The sequence below is a fragment of the Ciconia boyciana genome, chromosome 6 (genome assembly GCF_034638445.1).
Source record: "Ciconia boyciana chromosome 6, ASM3463844v1, whole genome shotgun sequence".
NCBI classification, from domain to species: Eukaryota; Metazoa; Chordata; class Aves; order Ciconiiformes; family Ciconiidae; genus Ciconia; species Ciconia boyciana.
In genome coordinates this window covers 11,540,766-11,560,902 of record NC_132939.1, presented here as the reverse complement: position 1 = coordinate 11,560,902, position 20,137 = coordinate 11,540,766, and the positions used below count along the sequence as shown (strand labels likewise).

Here is a 20,137-nt window from a genome sequence, read left to right as displayed (position 1 = left end):
AATTGAATTATAAGATGAAAGAAGGGAATGCCAGTTGTGCTCCAACTGAAAAATATCCTTAATATAATGAAAACTTTAACCTGATTATTCTCTAAAGACTGAATATCCAGATGGCACATCCCTTTTGCTGGACGTACTAATCTCTTCAAAATAATAATTGAAATGGGGAGATGTCCAAACCTGATAATCTAGGTTTATAATGAACACACCAAACTTATCTTAGATGTATTAGATAGCATTGCTAATTCTCTTATTATAATAAAAATGCATTCCTGTGAAGGTCATAAAGCTTGAAACTAGAAGTTGAGTACCATATTTATAGGAAGTTTAGTGAATGAAAGGTTGTGACTTTTCACAAAAAGACATTCAGCTGCTTTTTTTTAATTATTTTTTTTTTTTAAGTCCAAACACACAGTGCTTGTATAGCAGAATCCAGAACCTGTTGAGGTGTTGGGGGTATTAAGGGCCATGTATTCTACTGACTTTTTAACTGGCACCTAGGTAGCTGTGTTTGGTACATTTGAAAGACAAGCTGTTTATTTTGGTATCTGTACTTCTTTGCTTTTACCTTTTAGGACAGGGCACCTAAAGCCTTGCACTGGATTTCCATTGTAAACTTATTTTTAAGAATTTTAATAAGTAACTTTTACAGAGTTATTTCAAAGTAGTAGAGGATACGGGACTAATGGGAATGAGTGGTAAGGAAGATTTGTTTGAGATGAGGGGAGAAGCAGCAAATTGCCTATGAACATGCGGTGAAGCCACGGTTGTTGGACATTGCCTATGCATTCATTTCTCTAAGGATTTTTAGAGAGGGTACGGGGAGAAGCTTGGTCATGACAGGACACACAGCAGACAGGGTTCTTTGAAAACAAAACAAAGCATTTGACTCTGAGCTGTATTTTAAACCAAGATTGGGCCAAATTACGTCAGCAAAAGCAAATGTTTGGCATGTGATTTGGTAATGAAATCGCTTTATTTTTATTATCCTCCAGACATTTCCACAAACACACGATTTTTCAGCTTTATCAGTCATGTAAAGCAACGAAGCCTGGCCAAAGTAACGTAATCAGACAGCCTAAATAAGACTTTTTCAGGCATTTGGGAATTTAAAAATTTTTGGCTTGCAAGATAACAGTAGCTTTACATCCGTACTTTAACAGCACTGTGCTGTTTCTGTCCCTTGCTTAATGGCTTTGCAAGTAATCGACAGAAGGGAACTGTCCCACCCTGACCTGATTTCCTAGGTATTTTATACAGATTCCCACAGGGAGCGACACCCAGTTACTTTCACACAAAACACTACTCTTGTCACCACAAGTGGCTTAATAACGATTGAATGAAACAAAAGGTTACGACGGGGCGCGTTGCCCTAACTGTGGCTTTCTCATGCTCTTGGGTTTGACCGGGTGAAGCGGCCGGGCCGCGCGTCCATCCAGCGGGCAGGGCGGTGTGCGTGGGGCGAGGGGGGCTCTCGCTTTGCTCGGGCCGGGCCCTTCTGGCTTCAGAGAGACCCGACGTGCCAGGTGTGGTTGTTACGGGTTTGTTGTTAGCTACGTTTCTGGCTTGGCTTTGGTAATGTTTGTGTGCTGATAAGTGAGGAAATACATAACTTTTGCTACCAAGAAGTGATTAAACACTTGGCCGCTAAAAACCAGAGTCCAGACAATAAGGCAATTTCCTGTCTCCTACAGTTCAGGTCCTTCCGGAGGTTCCCATGTCTGTCCTGAGAACTGGGGTTTTGGGGATGTGGTTGCTCTCTCTTCTTTTTCTGCTGACAAATCTAGTTCTACTTTATTTTCCATTTTAGGCATTTGTGCAGATGGCTTTTAATACACTTCCGGTAGAATGTAAAATACCGCAGTTCTAAGAGATGTTGTATAAGAAGTGAAAATGTAAAATGTTTAAATAGAAGCTGATTGTCTTAAGCAAATAACAGAATTGCTGTTTGTATTTTCTCTCTAAAAAGCCTTAACAGTGATGGAGTTGTGGTCAAAAGAAGTTTAACTGGGTTCTGTTGTCATGACAAAGTAGAAATTCCTCTTTAATGCCCTTGAAATCGGGTTAATTTGCCTTACTCTCTCTGCTACAGTGTTTAAAGGTGGATTATTTTGTCAGTCAGTTCTCAAAATTCCCACTTTCCGTAACATGTCTACATTTACACACAAAATCTGTTTGTGTCTGCAAACAGCCAGGTGTCTGCAAACTAACGTAGACACCTCTTTGCCATTTCAGGTCTCTAGGATATTTGTGTCTTAACCTATATCTGATGAAAAGTGCTTATTGAAAAATAATTTCAAGAGTTTATACCATAATGTGATAATGTATTATTATAGTTTTCTAATTCTTCAGTCTTTTAACCTTTTCCTCAAGTCGGGAATGTTTGGGTGAGTTTAAGCTGTATTTTGAAACAAACCTGGCAGGGGGAGAACCATGTATTTCTGTGGTCAAAAAGCCTTTGCAACTGAGAGCTGTTGTCCTGGCAGCTGGCCACATTTTATTTCAAATCTTCCTGACCTGTGAGAGTCTGGCAGGTACCCAAATGGGCCTTGGCTTCATTCTGGGTCCTGGGTGATGGCAGAGAGAAGGACAAGCGGTATATCATTTCAGCCACCATAAGAGCTATACTTCATATCTACAGAAGTTTTAAATTAGAAATACGTATGAGCTGTGGGCCTGTTATACTATATACTGGGAGATGAGGCTTGAGGGATGGAGTGGGTAATGGTGACATCTTGCATTGATTGCGAATGCTACAGCCAGATACCTGTATCTTCCTCCTTTACAAAGAAGTTGGCTGCACATGTCTGAGGGAAGCAGAAGTTGCAATTCTGACTTGACCCTCACAGAGCCCTTGCTTTAACGAGCAAATTTGTGAATATGGTTTACATTAAATTATGTCATATGGACAGTTAAAGAACTGTACTTACAGTGGTGCTAGCAATAGTTTGGGGGAAATGCACTAAGTGGGATTTCAGTGATTCCTGTTGTAGATTGGTGTTTGTCATACTAAAAATTTGGGTGCTGGGTTGAGGAGGTGCAGATGTAACCAAACTGGAATGAGCTGCAAGTGCTTTGAAACGCAGGATTAGAATTTTAGAAAATCTTGAAAAGTTGAAGAAATGGTCTGAGATCAAGAGGATAAAATTTCTAAAAGCTACTAGAGAATTATGACCCTTCTAACGAAGGAGTGCAACACCCAGAGAAAACTGGGAATATGCTGCAGAAAATGGCCTGGTGCTTATAATGGACCACACACCGAGCCTGAGTCCATAGGGTGTAGTGCTGACCCAAGGGGAGCTGATTCTGGGAGCCTGTCCGAGGAGGCCTGCGGTGTGTCGGGGATTGGGGTGGTTTCCTTCCCATCTAGTTGGTGCAGGTGAAAAAACAGCTAAAATATTTTGCCCAGTTTGAAGCACATCTTATAAGCAAGAGACGGATAAACTAGAGCAAGTGCAGAGCAGAGCAGCAAGAAGGGTCAGAGCTTTAGGGAACGTGGCCTGTAGGAGAGGCTTAAATACCTTCACCTGATCTACGTTAGGGAAGACGCAAATAGGAACACTACATAGTTACTTGGAGCACAACCAGAACTGTTATTCATTTCACCTTCTCTCTAATAGTCTGGCTAACGCTGCTAGATCAAATTCTGATTAGTTTTTCAAAGTTTGCATTTTGCCTTAGACATTTGCTGCTCCTATTTCAGCCCTGAAGAACAGCTTGTGTTTCCCAAGGTCTTGCCTGCTTCTGCTTAAGAAACCAACCAAGAGATACTGCCTTGCTTGTCTTGCATCACTCTCTGGATTAGTTCATTTGACTAAGATACTAACTTAAAAGGAACCATGTGGTTATGCCACACTTTGAATTAATCTTGTGTTGCTTACTTCCACTGCCCCTTTGAATGAGTTACAAGAGCAGCTTTAAAAGGACCTGTGCAACAGCAAATACTCCTCTCTGTGATTAGTGTCCACCTCCCCATCCTGCCATCCTCGCTGGATTTACAATTCAGATAAAACAGCTGCCCCAGGGTAAGTTGCAACTCAGATTAGAAAACATCGCAAGAGATGGTGGTGAGCTTCCTGCCAAGGACTACACACCCAGGTCATTAATGACAAGCTATGCTGATCAGCAAGTGCTCAGTGGAAGGCAGAGGCATTTCTCTCAGATGTTTTGTTTGGATTTTATCAGGGTAGGAAATAGTTGCATATGGTAGGAAGCCTTTCCTGACAGGTGAGGGCTGTTGTGACCGGTGGGGCTGCCGCTGGGGCTGCTCGTGGCCTGCCTGGCCGCTGGCTGGGCTGCAAGGGCTGGGCTGGCTTGCTCCGTCTCCTGCTTGGCTGTAGGCATCTGGGGTAGGAAGTTCGCTGCCTGTCGGTGGTACGGCCCTGACAGTGGGAGAACAAGCGCAGCCGGTGTTGTTCAGGCAGGTGCCTCTGAATTTCACCCTGGCTGGAATGTGAAAACAGAGTCATTAATACATGGCCGTGTAAATAAACACTGATCTTCTGTGTATGTTTATCTCCCTTCTGTTGTGTCGGATGTTGGTGCAAAGGAGACTATTACACCTCGTGATACGCAGTTTGCTGCCAAATTTTATGTCTTCAACCCTCTGTCCCTCTCTTTGAAGCGTGCTCCTTTTCATATTTTTTCACCTTTTTTATATTTACTTTTATTTTTCAAGATTCTTTCCTTCAGTAATAAGGGCTGTTGTGTACCTTCTTTGTTTTCAGCCAAAAAGGTTTTGGAAGTAAGAACTAGAAGTGCCAAAATCCAATTTTCGCTGTGTGCTATGCGGCCAGTGGCCTGGTTTGTTGGTTCTGTATGAGTGCTGTTAACTTTCCCTGCTATCAGAAACCTTCCTAAAAAACGTTACGCTAAAGATACATTTTCTACTTCTAATTGTTTGAACCGTTCAAGTCCATCTTGCTTGTCGACACTATTGGATGCCATGTTGCGAAGAAGTGCTGGCTGGTAAATTCCTAGCATTTTCAAATTGTAAATAAAAATGTAAAAAGTAAAAGCGTTGTCTACCTATGGTAACCTGGTAAGTGCAAGTGACCGGTTAAATAAATGAAAAAAATCAGGTTATTACTCTTTGGAGCTGTATTTGTCCTTACTAGTTAAGTGACTGTGAATGCTAGCAATGGAAAATGCAGTGGCTTTGAAGATTGTATGATGAACTGGAAGAAAATGGACCCCAGGAGCCCAGAATTGCTGCCCTCTTGTACAGTATTGCATTTTGAGCTCAGCTATAGCTGCCATACACTACTCTACAGTCACTCTGCTTAAGAAAGTTAGAAATTATGGGATTAAATGATTCAGCTATTTAAAAATAAATAAATAATAATTTAAAAATCTGGATTTTGACTCAGACCTGATGGCTAGTTCTGCATGAGCTCATTTACCCAGTACTGGCTTCTAAAAGCTGTCTTAATTGGGTGTTGGTTAATAATTCACCTAATACAAAAATATATTTTAGAACATATTTTAAAATATTCTGTGAAATGATAATGATCTTGAAATAACTTGACTCACCACTTACTGTAAAAAGCCAGTTTCTAAGCGGAAGCTTAGCTGATTTATTAGACTGTTGTAATTGTTGTTGTTTAGCTAAAAATTTTAGGTTTAGTTAGAGAGACCAGGCTGTAGCAACAGTGCTTTTTTTTTTTTTTTTTTTTTAAAAGCATATTACCAACTTCTTCCTGTAGCAGAGCCATGGTTGTTGACCAGCTTGTCTGCTTCTTTGGATGCCATACAGCATGAGAAATCCCTTCACCTGGGTCTGTAGACAAGTCCTCTACTGTCTGGTCAGCCCCTGACCCTGAAACCATGTAGAGGACTAATTATTTTCTTGCAGTTGCAATCTCACGAGTGTCACTGCTCGGAAGGCTCCCAAGACTCGTGGCTTGGTCTCTGCTTAGTCTTTGCTGTGCTCGGAGGTGAGGCTCTTGGTGCTTTTGGTTTTTCATCTCTGTTCACCAGTTCTCTGTTTCTGGATGAATTATTTTGTTTCATGTTTTGTTTTGGGTTTTTTTGCTAAGTTTTTAAGGATAGCCTTAAAGTATTATCTCAGTATGACGGGCGTAAGCCTACAAGAAAAAGGCAAGGTATTTAAATGCTGCCAACCATATTCATGACCGGGATAGTTAGGCAACATTCTTTCTGCAAGGCTTATCTTGTTTTCATTTTGATTGTTTAAGCAACTGGCCAAAAAAAAGAAAAGAAGCCAATCTCTTCTGGGTTTTGGGTGTGGGGTTTTTTCCCCCTGTTTTGATTACAATGAAAGGCAGGTAAGAAAACAGCAAATATGCTCTTAATTCCAAAGTATGTTAGAGGTTTTATTTAGTGCTTTATTTGAGGAGATTTTTGGATTAAAGCACTTGCCTGATTTCTGGTGGATAATCTGTTTATTAAAAATAGTATAACATTTCTTGTCAGATGATGTGCAGGTTTTCTTCAGATAACTCTAACTGTGGTGCAGGGGAACTAAAAGTTTCTAGAGATACTTTTCTGTATTATGTCTTCCAATTGCAATTTTTTAAAATTTATTTTTGTAAATTGTTATAAAAGCTCTGAGATCAAGTCAACATATTTAAATATGACCAGTGCTGCCTGAGAGAGCTCTTCAGAAAAGCTCCAAATATCAAAGTCCTGACAGCTTTGGTGCATCAACGAAGGAACTCTTGACCTTCTAGCACACTGAATGCATACAGCCTTTCTTTAATGTGTTGCATAGCAGACTATAAGTTTCAGATGTCTTTCATACCAGTTTTAATTTCGTACTACGGAAAGGTTTTTATATGCAAATCTAATATTAGTACATATATCTGGGAGACAGAGAGGATGGATGGACAAGTGTGTCCAAATTCATCCAGGAAAAATGAAGGCACGTTACTTTTTCCAAGCAGAAGCTTATGTTCCAAAAAAGAGAAAAAAATCCCGGTAAAGATGAGCCAAATGAATGCAATAAATGTACTAATGTTTCACTTCTGGCATTTTGACCCAATAAAACAGGAGGGCAATAAAGATAGATCCTCTGATCCCTGGATTGTGCTGTGTCCAGCTGTGAGTACAGCAACTGCAGGGTGCAGTGCTGGGGATAGAGCTCTGTCCAAAATCAGCCTGGATTAGGTAGCCTCAAATCCATGTTACAGTCTTTTAAGAAGAAAAATAGCAATGTCTCTATTTTTGCCGATTGCTGATACGGGTACTTTTGGCAGGAGGTGACAAAACTGCATATTTCTGAGCTGCTCAGCTGAGGGTACGAAGGGTAAAATACTGGTGGGATCGAAAGCAGAAATGGACTCATCGTGTTGCGCTTCCTGCACTGGGACAGGGCTTTGTTGCTGCAGTTGGTTGGCAATTAGGGGTGCGTGAGCCTCGCTGCTCCCAGCTGCCTTTGAACTTCCCCAACGGTGGTATTTGTGTGGTGTTCACTCTCCAAAAATGTCTGTTCAGCAAGATCCAGCTAGTCTTAATAATATTTTAAGGTAGGCTTTGGAACTATCTGTAGTGCACTTAAGTAGTGTTCACATAACTCTTTGGAGAGTTAGGACCTCCCATTAAAATACATTTAACTGAATATTATTTTTGTCAAATGAAACATTTTTAACCTTACTCATTTTATAAGGAGCTCATAAAACATAGTATAATAGAGGAAAATATGCTTTTAAAGATTACTTAATTTTTGTAGGGTGAGTTTAATTAGCTCCTATACCTTCTCTTCCATCTTCATTTGATGGAAGAATTAATTTTTTCTTCCCCCCCCGTAATATTTGCGTGACGTATAGATCTGTTACTGAAACATATACCCAAAATTTCTGTGGTTATCTGGCCTCTTTCTAAAAATGAAGAAAATAATACTTGTTTTAGGTCGGCACTGTCCCTTTTCTATGTATGTATGTAGTTGAATAGACGCCTTCCAAATCACTGTCATTTTTAGCTACAGTTACCGTCACTGTTCTTGACAGGGTCGTGTTCTGTTGCCTTTTAGTAAAACCAGTTGTATAGGTATAAAAGTCAGGCAACAGGCAACGCGTACAAGCATCTCGTGCAATGCAGGGCATGTTACTGTCAAGAGAGCGCTATGCTTGCATAGCTCTAACGTGTCTGGTAACCGAGCTATCTTACAGCGACAGCCTTTGTTGGTGCCAGCGGCTGGGCTGGTTTGTAGAAAAGGAGATGACAGGCACTTTGTATGGGGGTCTTTGTCTAGAGGAGCAGTGAGTGTCTATAGTGACTGAGTTTAGGGGAGCAACCGTATATTGAAGTGCTTGGGTAGACCAGGGCTGTAGCAAGACTAGACTTGCATCTTAGATTGACAAAACGCATCATGCCTATTGTGAGCTTAACTTGTTTTTTTGTAGTTTTTTAAAATAAAGCTTTAGCTTTTGACATTTTTAACATTGTCTGAAGTGGCATAGAGAGTTTTTTTTCAGTTTCTTCAATTATAATGTTTCAAACTTTAAAAACTATATTGGATATTCAGTGGATTCAGGGTACATTTGCCTGCGCTGTTGTATCCAGTGGCTGTCAATGAATTTATGTGATAAAATCTGAGACTACAAATGTGAGATGAACTGTAAGTCAGTAAGTCAGGAATGTCCTACTGAGTAGTCCTATTTTTGCCAGAAGCATTTTCATGTCTAGTAAAGGGGATGAAGTGAAAAGCGTTGTGGTGGAGAGAGCTTCCCGCTGCAGCTTCTGGTAGCTGTCTGCCTTAGCTGCTTATGCAGCTGTTTCTCTTTGGAGCCTTTCCAGGGAAACAGTTATTGCTGATCCAGAAAATGTGGTGTTTCATTATATTTCGTGCCTATCTCGTGTTGCATCGCTTTTAGCTCTATCGTGAATAAACACTCGCCCAAATCCATGTAGGATGTAATCCTGTGGAGTCAGACAAATTACTCCTTGGTGCATCCCTGTCGCTTTGGATGTTGTACGAAGGCCAGGGCCGCTGTGAAGTCTCAGATCTGGTGGCTATGGAAATGAACACACCTGGGGCCCAGAGCAAATGATGGAAGAGGGTTTGCCATGGAAAGGCAAAACATTCTGTCCCTCTGCGTCCTGCAGGCTGTCTGGGTGCGGGCAGAGCCTCCTGTCACTGTGTGGGATGGCCCACAGCCACTGGGGGCACCTGCAGCACCGGGCAGCAGCTCCGAGGTGCGTGGGGAAAGCCACCCCTTGGTGCTCATTTCTAGCAGCAGGATCCGCTCCTATAGGTTTTGATTTCCAACTGGTGATTTGGATATCACATAATGTAAATATTACATATAAGCTAAAGGAGGTCAAATAACTTAGGCAGATGGTTTTCACTAGTATATGCGTGCATTTCCACTGAAGTGGTGCTTCTGACATGGCGTGCCTTAGGACAGCGAAGGGTGCCTCTGTGTCTATCCAGTTGCTGTAGAGCTGGAGTCTAAAATTAATCTCCTCTTTTTCACCTCCAAAACAACTGAAAGGCAGAAACGAGAAAATCTTGAATTCCTGGAGTGATTGTAGCTTCATCCCAAGAACATATGGAGGGTGGATCATAATTGAACACACTTTTATTTTCCAGGACTAGTTTAATGGTTTGGTACCTTGGGCGCGGGAGAGGAGTGGGGGATTTGGAGTTGGACGGTAACAGTGTAATGCATTGAGCTACAATGGGATTTGTCTATTCTTAGCTGTGCAAAGAGATGCTGTTTGATTGCATCCCCCACCCACATGCTACTACCAACTGGTGGATTCCTTGACTGTGAGCATGTAAATGCCAAGAGCTGGTTTTTTACATTTTTCAAGGTAAATGAGTAGATTCTGCCTTTCAGTTTTTAAAGTGGATGAGAATTTTGTGACTAGGTCGTTGTGGAGTGTTGTTTCGGTTTTTGTTAAACATAGTGCTTGTATTCTTGCTCTCTCCCTCCTTTCTCTCAAAAGCTCAGTTGTTTCTGTAAGCTTACTTTACTGTGTGAAAATCAATGGAGGCATTCTGCAAATTCTCAGCTGTTAAACTGTATATGGTTTTTCCAGAATGGGATATAGGTGCCTGGCTTCACAGGCTGCAGATTTAATAGTGGGGGACAGGAGGGTTGCAAGAGGCCTCTACTTCTCATCCCTCTCTCCCTTTGCTCTCCTCGTATTTTCTAAGTCATATATTTGTACATTATATACAGGAGATCATATTAAAAACCTGCGCCTAGCACAAAAGTCATTCTGCTTTTGGAGAGGTAACTTGTGCTGCCACTTAGCTCAGGACTAAGTGCTCTATTCAGTGTAGAAACACTTTCTGGAGATTTTCAAGGCACTGCCATTCTTAAACATACTAATAGAGAGAAAGTAGCATCTCTTACAGTCTGATTGACCTTTGAGTAGAATCAAGCTTATGAGACTTACCAAATGCTGTGTATGTTTATATTATTACAAGTGAAACTTTCTGATATCTTTTAATTGTACTGGGAAAAAAATACATTATGTTTCTGCTCTGTTTCAGCCTGAAGATAAATAATGCAATGAGTAGAGTGTGCTTGGTTATAGTGTTGGACAAGATTTATACAGAAACAAATAATTATCTTTTAGGGAAAAGTACAGTACTTTTTAACAGTACTGTAGAAACATGATATTTACTCAGCAGTTTAAGTAGCCAACTTTTATAAAATATGCACGGGCTTATTAGTGTGTTATTCTGAAGTACAAAAATTTCCATGCTTTACTTAGTATTTATAATTTTAAACTGAAATAGTCCTAAGATTGTCACTAGGTAACTATTACCAGCCTGTAAACTTGCAAGTGCATTAGTCCTCTTCATGGGATTTTTATAACTAGCATTCTAAAAATGCTCTTGCAGAAGTTTAACTCAAACCAGCATGTCCATTTACTTGCGATAATTTATATCATAACTGTAAAATTTTCATTGTCGCATTTATTCTAATGGGTAATTAGTATCATTCATATCCAGGATATCTGCAAGAAAAGTAGATGAATTTAGCTCACGTAAACTTCTCATGAAAAGTACTTGTGGTGATGGTTGCTTGTAGGAGTTAGTGTTTATGGGGCAGCCTTTTCAGTACTGCCAGTTACTGCATGGCTGGAGTTTGGTGCAGGAAGCTTGATGTATGTAACCTTACCCGGTCCTGTTGCTGACGAGGTGATGGAGCACGGGTGTGCCCGTGCCGGGCAAGCCACTGTCTGGGTGCGTGCAGGACGTTCGTGCACCCAGCTTTTCCCCCCTTGGCTGGGAACTCGTGGGCGCAGTGCTGGGCTGCGGTGAGGGGCAGGGACAGGGAACAGCCGGGTCGGAGTCCTTGTCAGGGCTTCCTTTCTCAGTGTGTGCATGTCCTCTTCTAGAGGATGTGTGCTCAATATTTCAAGCACTTATAAGATCTTTGGATGAAATATGTGCAAAGATAAATTATTTTCATAAAGGAGAAAGGAGGAAACTTGGCATTTTAAAATCATGTGCCTTAATCTGCCACATGAATGCATAACTGTGTTGTTTTCTCCCTCCTCATTTATTCTTTCTGTACTTTTGCCTGCTCCTGTCTTGTTGTAACATAGGTGCTGTTCTGGGGGAGTGTATTAAATTTAATGAAGCTTCTCCTTTGATGGGAAGTATTTACATCATTTCAGGCAGCAGATCAGCCCTTTATACTATGAGGTTTTCACTGAGAAAAATGCCTTCTCTCAGTATTGCTGTCTTGCACTAACATGGTATACTCTCGGTAGTAAACCAGGATATAACGTCCAACGTGATACTGATTCTTCAGGCAGGTCACAGAGGTCTAGTCGTGATCTTATTCTTGAGTAAGCTGCCCTGTAACCTATACAAGTCTTTCTCCCTTCATTTCCAGCCTGAACAAGAAATATGCAAAAGCTCCTTGTCAGTCCTTTTCAGCAACCATTACTTTGATTAATTTGCGGAAGATGCTTTGAGAAGTCGAGTTACCCTTTACCTTTTTAGGAGATGATCTGGCACCATTAAAAGACAGTTGAGCTGTGAATGGCAATGTGGATGTCAAGAAACTGTTGGCGTTTGTCCAACCCCGTTTGTTAGATTTCAGGATGGATTATTCAAGACTTCCTTATGTGATGTCAGTTGTCACGATCTATGTTAAACTGCAAGAAATTAATTTCAAAAGCAGCCCCTGATGAGCCAGGAGACTGGGGTAACAGGAGGTGAAAATAGGAAGCCATTCAAGGTTTGTTCTAGGCTGACTACAGGAAGGTTTCTCCTGTGACTTTGTTTGCAAGCAGAGAGCTGGGGAGGGACGGCAGGGACAGGGCAGTGGTATGGTCCCTTTCCTTAATAAAGGTAGGAACATAAACACAGTAAGAATTACCTTTGCAAGGGTTTTGTGCTGGTTTTGACCCCAGAAGTTTCAAAAAAGATAACCAAGTGCCAAGAGTAAGCTCTACACCAGCAGGAAGCGTCCTTAATAAATCAAAGAACAAATAGTTCTTAGACATAGATAGATATGTTTATGGAAGGTAACCATGGATGATAGCAAATATACAACCATTTTTCACAGTGTTTCTAGGCAATTAGGAAGATATTTTGTCAATGGTGATAGGAGGAGGGGAGAGGGCAGAATCCTCCTTAAAATTTTAACATACTGTGTTGCAGAGCATCAGGAGGAACTAACAGTGATTTCTGTGTGGTTTTATTGCTTGGCAGGATCCACTATGACTAAATCTCAGAAGACTGCTTTTTTTAAAAGTTGCATTTATTTATATATAATACAGTTTGTTAGCCAAAAACCCAACCCCACCTTATCAAACCATGTATGGTCTTTATTTGTAAAATGTTTCTAACTGCTTGCTAAACATTACTGGAAAACTGTGTAGCTGTGAAGGCGGTCACTTACTTGTCAGAGCTTAGAGTTCCCATGTTAATCACAACAAGGATGTGCAGAAAAGAGCTGACCCAGACTCCACCAGCGATCCTCTTCAATCGGGACAACATCTGCACTCCATTTTCTTCCTTTATATAATTACATCTGTTGATGTTTTCTTAATATTTAGCGTGCAGTGAGGAGGGTTCTTGTGAAATTAAGAATGAAATATGTTCTTTTAGGAGGAAGAAAGACAAGTGGCTAATGCAACAACCTAGCTTCAGCTTATTTAATATCTCTAGTTAACAAAACACTTGCCTAAAGCAAAGCAAAAGCACCTCACAGGATCTCTTCTTTCAGTGGGAATTTATTTGAATTATTTATTCAATTTAAAAAAAAAATTTTTTGCACTTTTATGATTGGGTTGGACAAAAGTCAGCACCGGCTAATTTTTGCTTAAGTTGTTAAATTTGAAAACAAATGACGAACAAACCAAAATACGTAAATGACTCTATTTTATGAAATGTAAATGTAATGGGAACCAGATTCTGTATCCAGCGAGCCTCCAGATACAGTCCGTGCTTGCTTTGAAACTGTAATCACTGTCTGGCTATGTGTGCGGGACGCACGGGAGCATGTCTGGCGTGTGAGATAATGGGTTTGGATTTGCAACGCGGCGCAGCTCGGCCTCGCAGCCAGAGCTCTCCCCTCCGCCCAGGCCCACCTCGTCCCTCCCTGCCCGAGCTCGGTGCTTGAACTGATGGCACAGGTTTTGTGGAGTCTGTGGGGGGTTTTGGGGGGCTTGGTGGGGGAGGTGTGGAACAGCAACGTTGTCCAGCTATAAGACTGTTTCTAATCAGTTTTTAGTAATCAGTCAGGAAAATGTAAGCATTAGATTTGTTTGGGTTTTAAATAGTTTGCTTTCTGGAAATCCTTTGCTTGTTAGTCTGTGAAAACTTACAGCTGTCAACTAAAATTTGGGCGAGAATTCTCTGTAAACATTTCTGAAGCAGTTCTTCTGAGGATGCCCAAACTTAGATTTAAGCTCCTAAAATGTGATTGTCCTGAAGGTGAGGATGTTGACCACTGGGTGAAATGGAATAGGACAGGCTGAGTTCCCTGGCTCTGGTGAAGCCGGACAAGCCTGCTGACTTCTCTTGACATGCCCTGCTTTACAGCAGTAGGGGAACGAGGCTGTTATATTCAGGATACTCCCTCGCTTGAAAGAGAGAGTAACTAATACTGTAAGACCACTGGCTTATCATAGATTTGTCTAACAAGTCTAGCAAATGTACACCAATTTCCTCTTTAAAACAAAAAAAGCCTACACCAAGACCACTTATTTCCTTTCCCCTCCCTTTTCTGTAGCTGTAATCCTGTTTACTGCAAGCACTTTTGAAATGCTAAATGTGAGTTAGAAATGTACAAGCAGATGCTCAAAAGTGTTTGGCTTTTTGCTGTTTCTTCTGTTGTATCTTCTTATCAGGTGCTTTTATGTCTGCATGAAGCACAGTTTATCCTCTTGTATAAATTGACTGAACACCACATGCAAACAAAATTTGAATGTTTATTGATTTAAATAGATGACTTGAATACACTTTCAGTAGCATAAGTCCAGTTGAATATCAAGTCGTACCAATAGAGTAAGTTAGAAACTCTGTGGAAGTCGATACAAAACCCTGTGTAAGACTCCTCCTTTTCTCTGCTAGTGTTTAATTATTGGAGGTGGCCCATGTGGCTTGCGGACTGCCATAGAACTTGCCTTCCTGGGAGCCAAAGTTGTCGTCGTGGAGAAGCGGGACACTTTTTCAAGAAACAATGTGTTGCATCTCTGGCCATTTACAATCCATGACCTCCGGGGACTGGGAGCAAAGAAATTTTATGGAAAATTCTGTGCAGGATCTATTGATCACATCAGTAAGTATCTGAGGACACTTTTCAGATAAGAGGTGTACTGAAGTCAGACAACTAATGGAGACTTTCTTGATTTGGCAGAAAGCTCATCTGCCTTAAACATGTGCGCGTGCGTGCACACACGCAGAGGAAAAAAATGGTCTCATTTAAACAAAATGGCAATTGAACAAATGACAGTCTTATGGCGCAGCTTTTTTGTTAGTCTGGATTTGTTAAACAATAAGTTTTTATGATGAAGTATGAAGACTATTGATATTCATTCTAGTATGTTGAAGGTAGACACAACCCTTAATCTAATGAGAAAATATGCAAAAGTGGAATATTTTACAGGGAAATATGCTGTAAAATTTTCTGTCCTAAAATGGTCAACATATCGGTTAGCAGATCCTTTAAATATCATTAAGGAAAGCTCTAAAAAAGTATTCTAAGAAATTAACTGAAATTAGTTTTACTACCAATGAAATTGTGCTGCAAGAAGAAAATGAGATGGAAGAGAAAATCCTGTGGTGGTTGCTACATTTGCATTCATCACAGTATGGGAAATAATAATGCTGCATGCTTGTGTTACAATGAATATCAGTTGGGTGGCATGCTGGTAGCAGCTGTCATTACTTACATATTAAATACATCTTTGTTACTCGCTGTCTACAGGTATTCGACAACTTCAACTTATCCTCTTCAAAGTTGCACTTATACTAGGAGTTGAAATCCATGTGAATCTAGAATTCGTGAAAGTCCTGGAACCTCCTGAAGATCAAGAAAACCAAAGTATTGTTTATCATAATGTAGTTCTGTTCACAGTAACTTCTTTTTATGTCAGGCATTATGTGAAATCATTCAAGGTAGTTGAATTCTGTTTAAAGAAATGGGAGGTTTTTTCCCTTCTTATCCAGCTAGGTTTGCTATATGCAGTCATAGGCATGATAAGTATCATTGTGACAGAGCACTGATAATTCTTAAAATACGACCTGGTCTGAGAAGTTGAGGTTTTGCACTATGCCTTCTGGCATGCATTTGAGGCTTTGTAGGGAGTCTGGTGTGCCTTTTTGGTATCTTCTTGCAAAAACAATTTTTGATTGATAATATAAATATTGAGGATGGATTAAGCTCCCTGGGCCTCATTTTGCTTCCACATTTGATATAACTCCCACTGGCACACAGAGTCTTATCAGCCACCTTATGCAAGATTTTTAAACAAAATAGAGAAAGATTTCTCTCTTTTTTCTTTTTTTTCTTTAAGATTAGTATTTAGGGTGTAGTAGCAGTCAAATATTTTAAAATTTTACTTTAATTAAAATACTGTGCTATCTCTCTTTTAATGGTCATACAGTGACAGTAGAATAAATATATTGTTTTAAGTAGTTAAAGCATAATTTTTAAATATGGACAATACAAGCATTTTCACGTAATCAGCTTTGTGTTAAAGCCAAGATTAAATTTAGCTTTGTGAGTATGCTTCCATTTAATTTCTATTTAGTAAACAATTAAAAGTATTGATGATGGAATGCTATTTTTCTTCCTTTAAAACCCACCCCTTCCTCGCTGTTACCACACGTATGTACTGTCCTGAAGGTCATTGTGGGGCTATTTCTGCAAGAATGAAGTGCTTGAGCATGTTCTGGTGATATGGGTCTGAGAGGAAGCTTAGTGCATTAGGTGATCCAGATGAAGGCTTCCATTTATTTGTTGTTGTCAGTTCACAAGCTTGACACCTTGCTAATATAGCCTGAGCATACCTTTGACTGCAGCAGAACTTCTCTGCATCAAACCGAGGCAGAATTCAGCTCTGTTTGAATGAGAAATGGATCATTTATCTTAATGCCCCTTCTTCAGACTCTGAAAGCACTTCTCCATTGTATTACTGAAGAATGAATAAATATTATTCTTTGTGTTTTTAGAGATAGGTTGGAGGGCTGAATTTCTCCCCGTGGATCACCCTTTGTCAGAGTATGAATTCGATGTTATTATTGGCGCAGATGGCCGCAGGAACACATTAGAAGGTAGGTGAATGTGTGCTTTTAACCTTATTAATGGTCTTTAGGGTATTTTGGAAGGCCTGAAAGTCAGAGGAGGATGCAAAGCAACAGGCTGCGTTCAATCCACTGAAGTTTGTGTGGAAACTATTTTTTATGTGGTATCTTCTGCTTTTGTTGTTAAGTTGTAGCTCAAAGACATTTAATGTCATTACTGATTCTCAGCACTGTGTACCTGCATTGCCTCTAAAATGCATCGTGATGCCATTGGGCTTGCTTCAAGGTTTAGTAATTATATGATGATTTAACTTTAAAGAGGCTGACAAGATACATATCAGGAATTGCATGGCCTTTTCTATTGTGCCATAAATTTGCACTGTGTGTTTGTACTAAAGAACAAAATGCGATTGCCGGGTATTTAATGAAGGCATCAGAGATATTGCTCTTCTATAGAGGTGATTTAATTTCAGGAGCAGTTACTTTGGAATTTATACCGAAAGATAATAAATAACTTGGGGGGGGAGCAGGAAGAGGGGGGGAATGCTTCATGAACTTGAGCCATTGCTGAGAATTCAGTCCACCTGAGCTGTCTTTGTTAGTGAGACACTAGCTAAGCTGCTCCCGTATCACATGAACAAACCTGTTACTTAATTATATATTCCCCTTGTAGCTTTAATTATATCCATGTTAGTTTCAGTTCACTAAGTACAGCATTTCCTTTTCTTATTAGCTTAATAGTTTGTCTGCTTATATAGTTTGTCCGTCTTATATCTGCCAACCACAATATGCTTAGAGTTAATTCCTTATAATGCTCTATTAGAAAATTCCCCACACTATTGGCTAGCTGTCCCCCATAAAAGACTGTTTAAGTAGTCAGGTATCAGCAAAACGAAATTATTCTTACTGCAGCTGCAGACTCTATTGAGAAGTTAATTGTTATTGTAGTACCAGGATCTAAGGGAATATTTGGTGCACTGAAGATTGTTTACATATGGAAGCTGGTATGGTCATATTAAATTTATCTCAATGAAATAACGAGAACGCATCAAGAAGCACAGAGACAAAAATTCATAGCTGATTTATTTCTTCTTAGAAGATGCATGTATTCTCCAAAAAGTCATCTTCAGTTGGCTTAAAATACTCTAAGGACCCTCTGTCCTACTTCAGAATTTACTTACAGATCAGGGGAATGTGCAGAGGGAAAAACTTAAATGTACGATTGCAAGAGTGTGGCTTAGCGGGCTGCTTTTGTGAAAAGAGGAAGCTAGGATGCAGCAAGAGAGCAAGTAACTTCGCAGTCGATCTCACCTTGGAAATATGACAGTTAAGCCACTGAATATTTTTCAACCCCTAATATCTTTGAAAAACCTCGTTAGCTGGTAGTGTGTGCACCTAAGCACTGTTATAGAGATTTCTGTTTCTCAGCTCTTTCTCTGCTGCTTTTGACTGCTGATCTCTTGCATGTTTTTTCATAAGCTGTTTACCACCTATATAAGAAAAACCTTATTTGCTACTTAGCACGTTAAAAATGTTTCCCTCCATTAAATTTGATCTGCTGTATTTCCAGTCTGTTTTTCTTTAGTCATCATTTGTCCTTAACTTCTTCCCATGTTCAACTTCTTCCCATAGTTCCCCTCCAGACCTATATATTTTTTTTTTAATGAGACTTTACCTTGAATGCAGTAGAGCTCCAGTTTTGCATCTGGAGGTGGAGAGAAAAGACTGTTTGCATTCAAGGGACTTTTGGAGGAATGACGTAATCTGCTGATGGTGTGGTGTTTGATGAAGTGTAAGACTAGATGTAGGAACAAGACTGAGCTGCCTTGAGCTGACTCTCCCTGAAAGTCCAATGTGAAGTTCCCAGCGTTTTTAATTCTTTTCTTTGCTGACCAGGTTTCAGGAGGAAGGAGTTTCGTGGAAAGCTGGCTATAGCTATCACTGCCAATTTTATAAACAGAAATACAACTGCAGAAGCCAAGGTAGAAGAAATCAGTGGTGTTGCTTTCATCTTCAATCAGAAGTTCTTCCAGGACCTTAAAGAGGAAACGGGTGGGTGCATCCTCTTTTTTTTTTTTTTCCACAACCAAATACAAGAGACAGTAGAGGAACTCTTTATGTGCCAGGCCACCCTCCCATTCCTATTAACATAAATTTAATTATATTGTATAAAGAAACCCGAGTGATAAAATGCTGTTGATGTCAGAATCTTGCAGATGGAGGTGTCCATTTATGGTACAGTGGGATGGTTTTTTTTTGGGTTTTTTTTTTAGCTTGGGTGTTGCCACATCATAGCTGGCTTTAATGTTTAAATTTTTCTCAACTGTAAAAATGTTTGCTATGTTGAACAAATTTAGAAGAGCATTTTCAGTGCCCAGAGATTTCCCTTAAGACATGGTTTATTTTGTTGGTATCCATTCACATACTGAACAGCTTAAACCCTGTGAAAAAGTCTCTGCCCTTCTGGGAGGAGTTTATTCTTGCTTTTTGATGTGTAGATCTGATAAACTGAAAAGAAGTAGACAGGAATCTGCCATAAATACTTAAAATATAAACTGAAATAAATCTGTATGAAAAGGGGTTTCAGAATAGTTGCATCCACTGTCAGTACAAGCAATTCCATTCATGATTTACAGATTATTATTATTATTATTACTGAAACAAAAACTCCTGGTTAGACCCAATGCCAGAGCCCTAGCAACCTAAAAAGCACTTTGTTCCCTTGGCTCCCCTTTTCTACCTCAGAAGGTTGTTAAGGCTGTAGTTAACTGGCTATTCCTTAAAAGGATGCTAAATAACTTTAAATTATGCTGAGACAAACTCTTGTGGGGTAAGGCCAGTCTCCTCTCTTGGTTTGTTGTGTTTTAGCGCATCTTGTCCACTAATGTTTCATCCCAGCTGGGAAAGCGAATGTATCCCAAGAAGGAAACACCCCTGTGGGCATCAATCACATGTTGTTAGTAAATGACGCAGTCAGTGCACTGTACTTCATAACGAATGTATTATCTCTTTTCAGGAATTGACCTGGAGAATATTGTTTACTATAAAGATAGCACTCATTATTTTGTGATGACAGCAAAAAAGCAGAGTCTTCTGGACAAAGGAGTGATTATTAATGTATGTAAAAATGCTGGCTAAACCCCTATTTTATTTACTTGGCACAAAATAAGTGTGAACATCTGCATAAACGTTGTTTCAGTTGTAGAGGGTGTTTATAAACTTACTAGATCACTTCATTAAAGCTCAGATCACTTAGATCTTACTCTTTTTTTTTCTCGTTTTCCCCTCCAGTCAGCACAAAGTTTCTGTAGAGAACTGAAAACAATGCTTCCTAAATTTATCAGTTCTGAAACTGGCTGAAATGGGATCTTGACTCACCTTGGAAATATGTGGTGTGGTCATCACACCAGCAAATAAAAACCTCATTTATTTAAAGGTGAACTTAGCACA

At 40.0% G+C, this 20,137-nt stretch overlaps 1 protein-coding gene across 19 annotated transcripts in view; it reads left to right on the top strand.

The window, feature by feature from the left end:
• Nucleotides 1–20,137, top strand: part of MICAL2 (microtubule associated monooxygenase, calponin and LIM domain containing 2) — a 135,651-nt gene that overhangs the window by 30,037 nt on the left and 85,477 nt on the right. For 18 of the 19 annotated variants that reach the window (XM_072864933.1, XM_072864930.1, XM_072864928.1 and 15 more), the window contains exons 3-7: nt 14,513–14,720; nt 15,369–15,485; nt 16,616–16,717; nt 18,584–18,739; nt 19,704–19,804. In XM_072864933.1, coding sequence (XP_072721034.1) covers nt 14,513–14,720; nt 15,369–15,485; nt 16,616–16,717; nt 18,584–18,739; nt 19,704–19,804 — 684 coding nt within the window. Of the gene's footprint in view, nt 1–13,315; nt 13,573–14,512; nt 14,721–15,368; nt 15,486–16,615; nt 16,718–18,583; nt 18,740–19,703; nt 19,805–20,137 lie in introns of those variants that run through there. The other variant, XM_072864925.1, reaches the window with a different exon arrangement.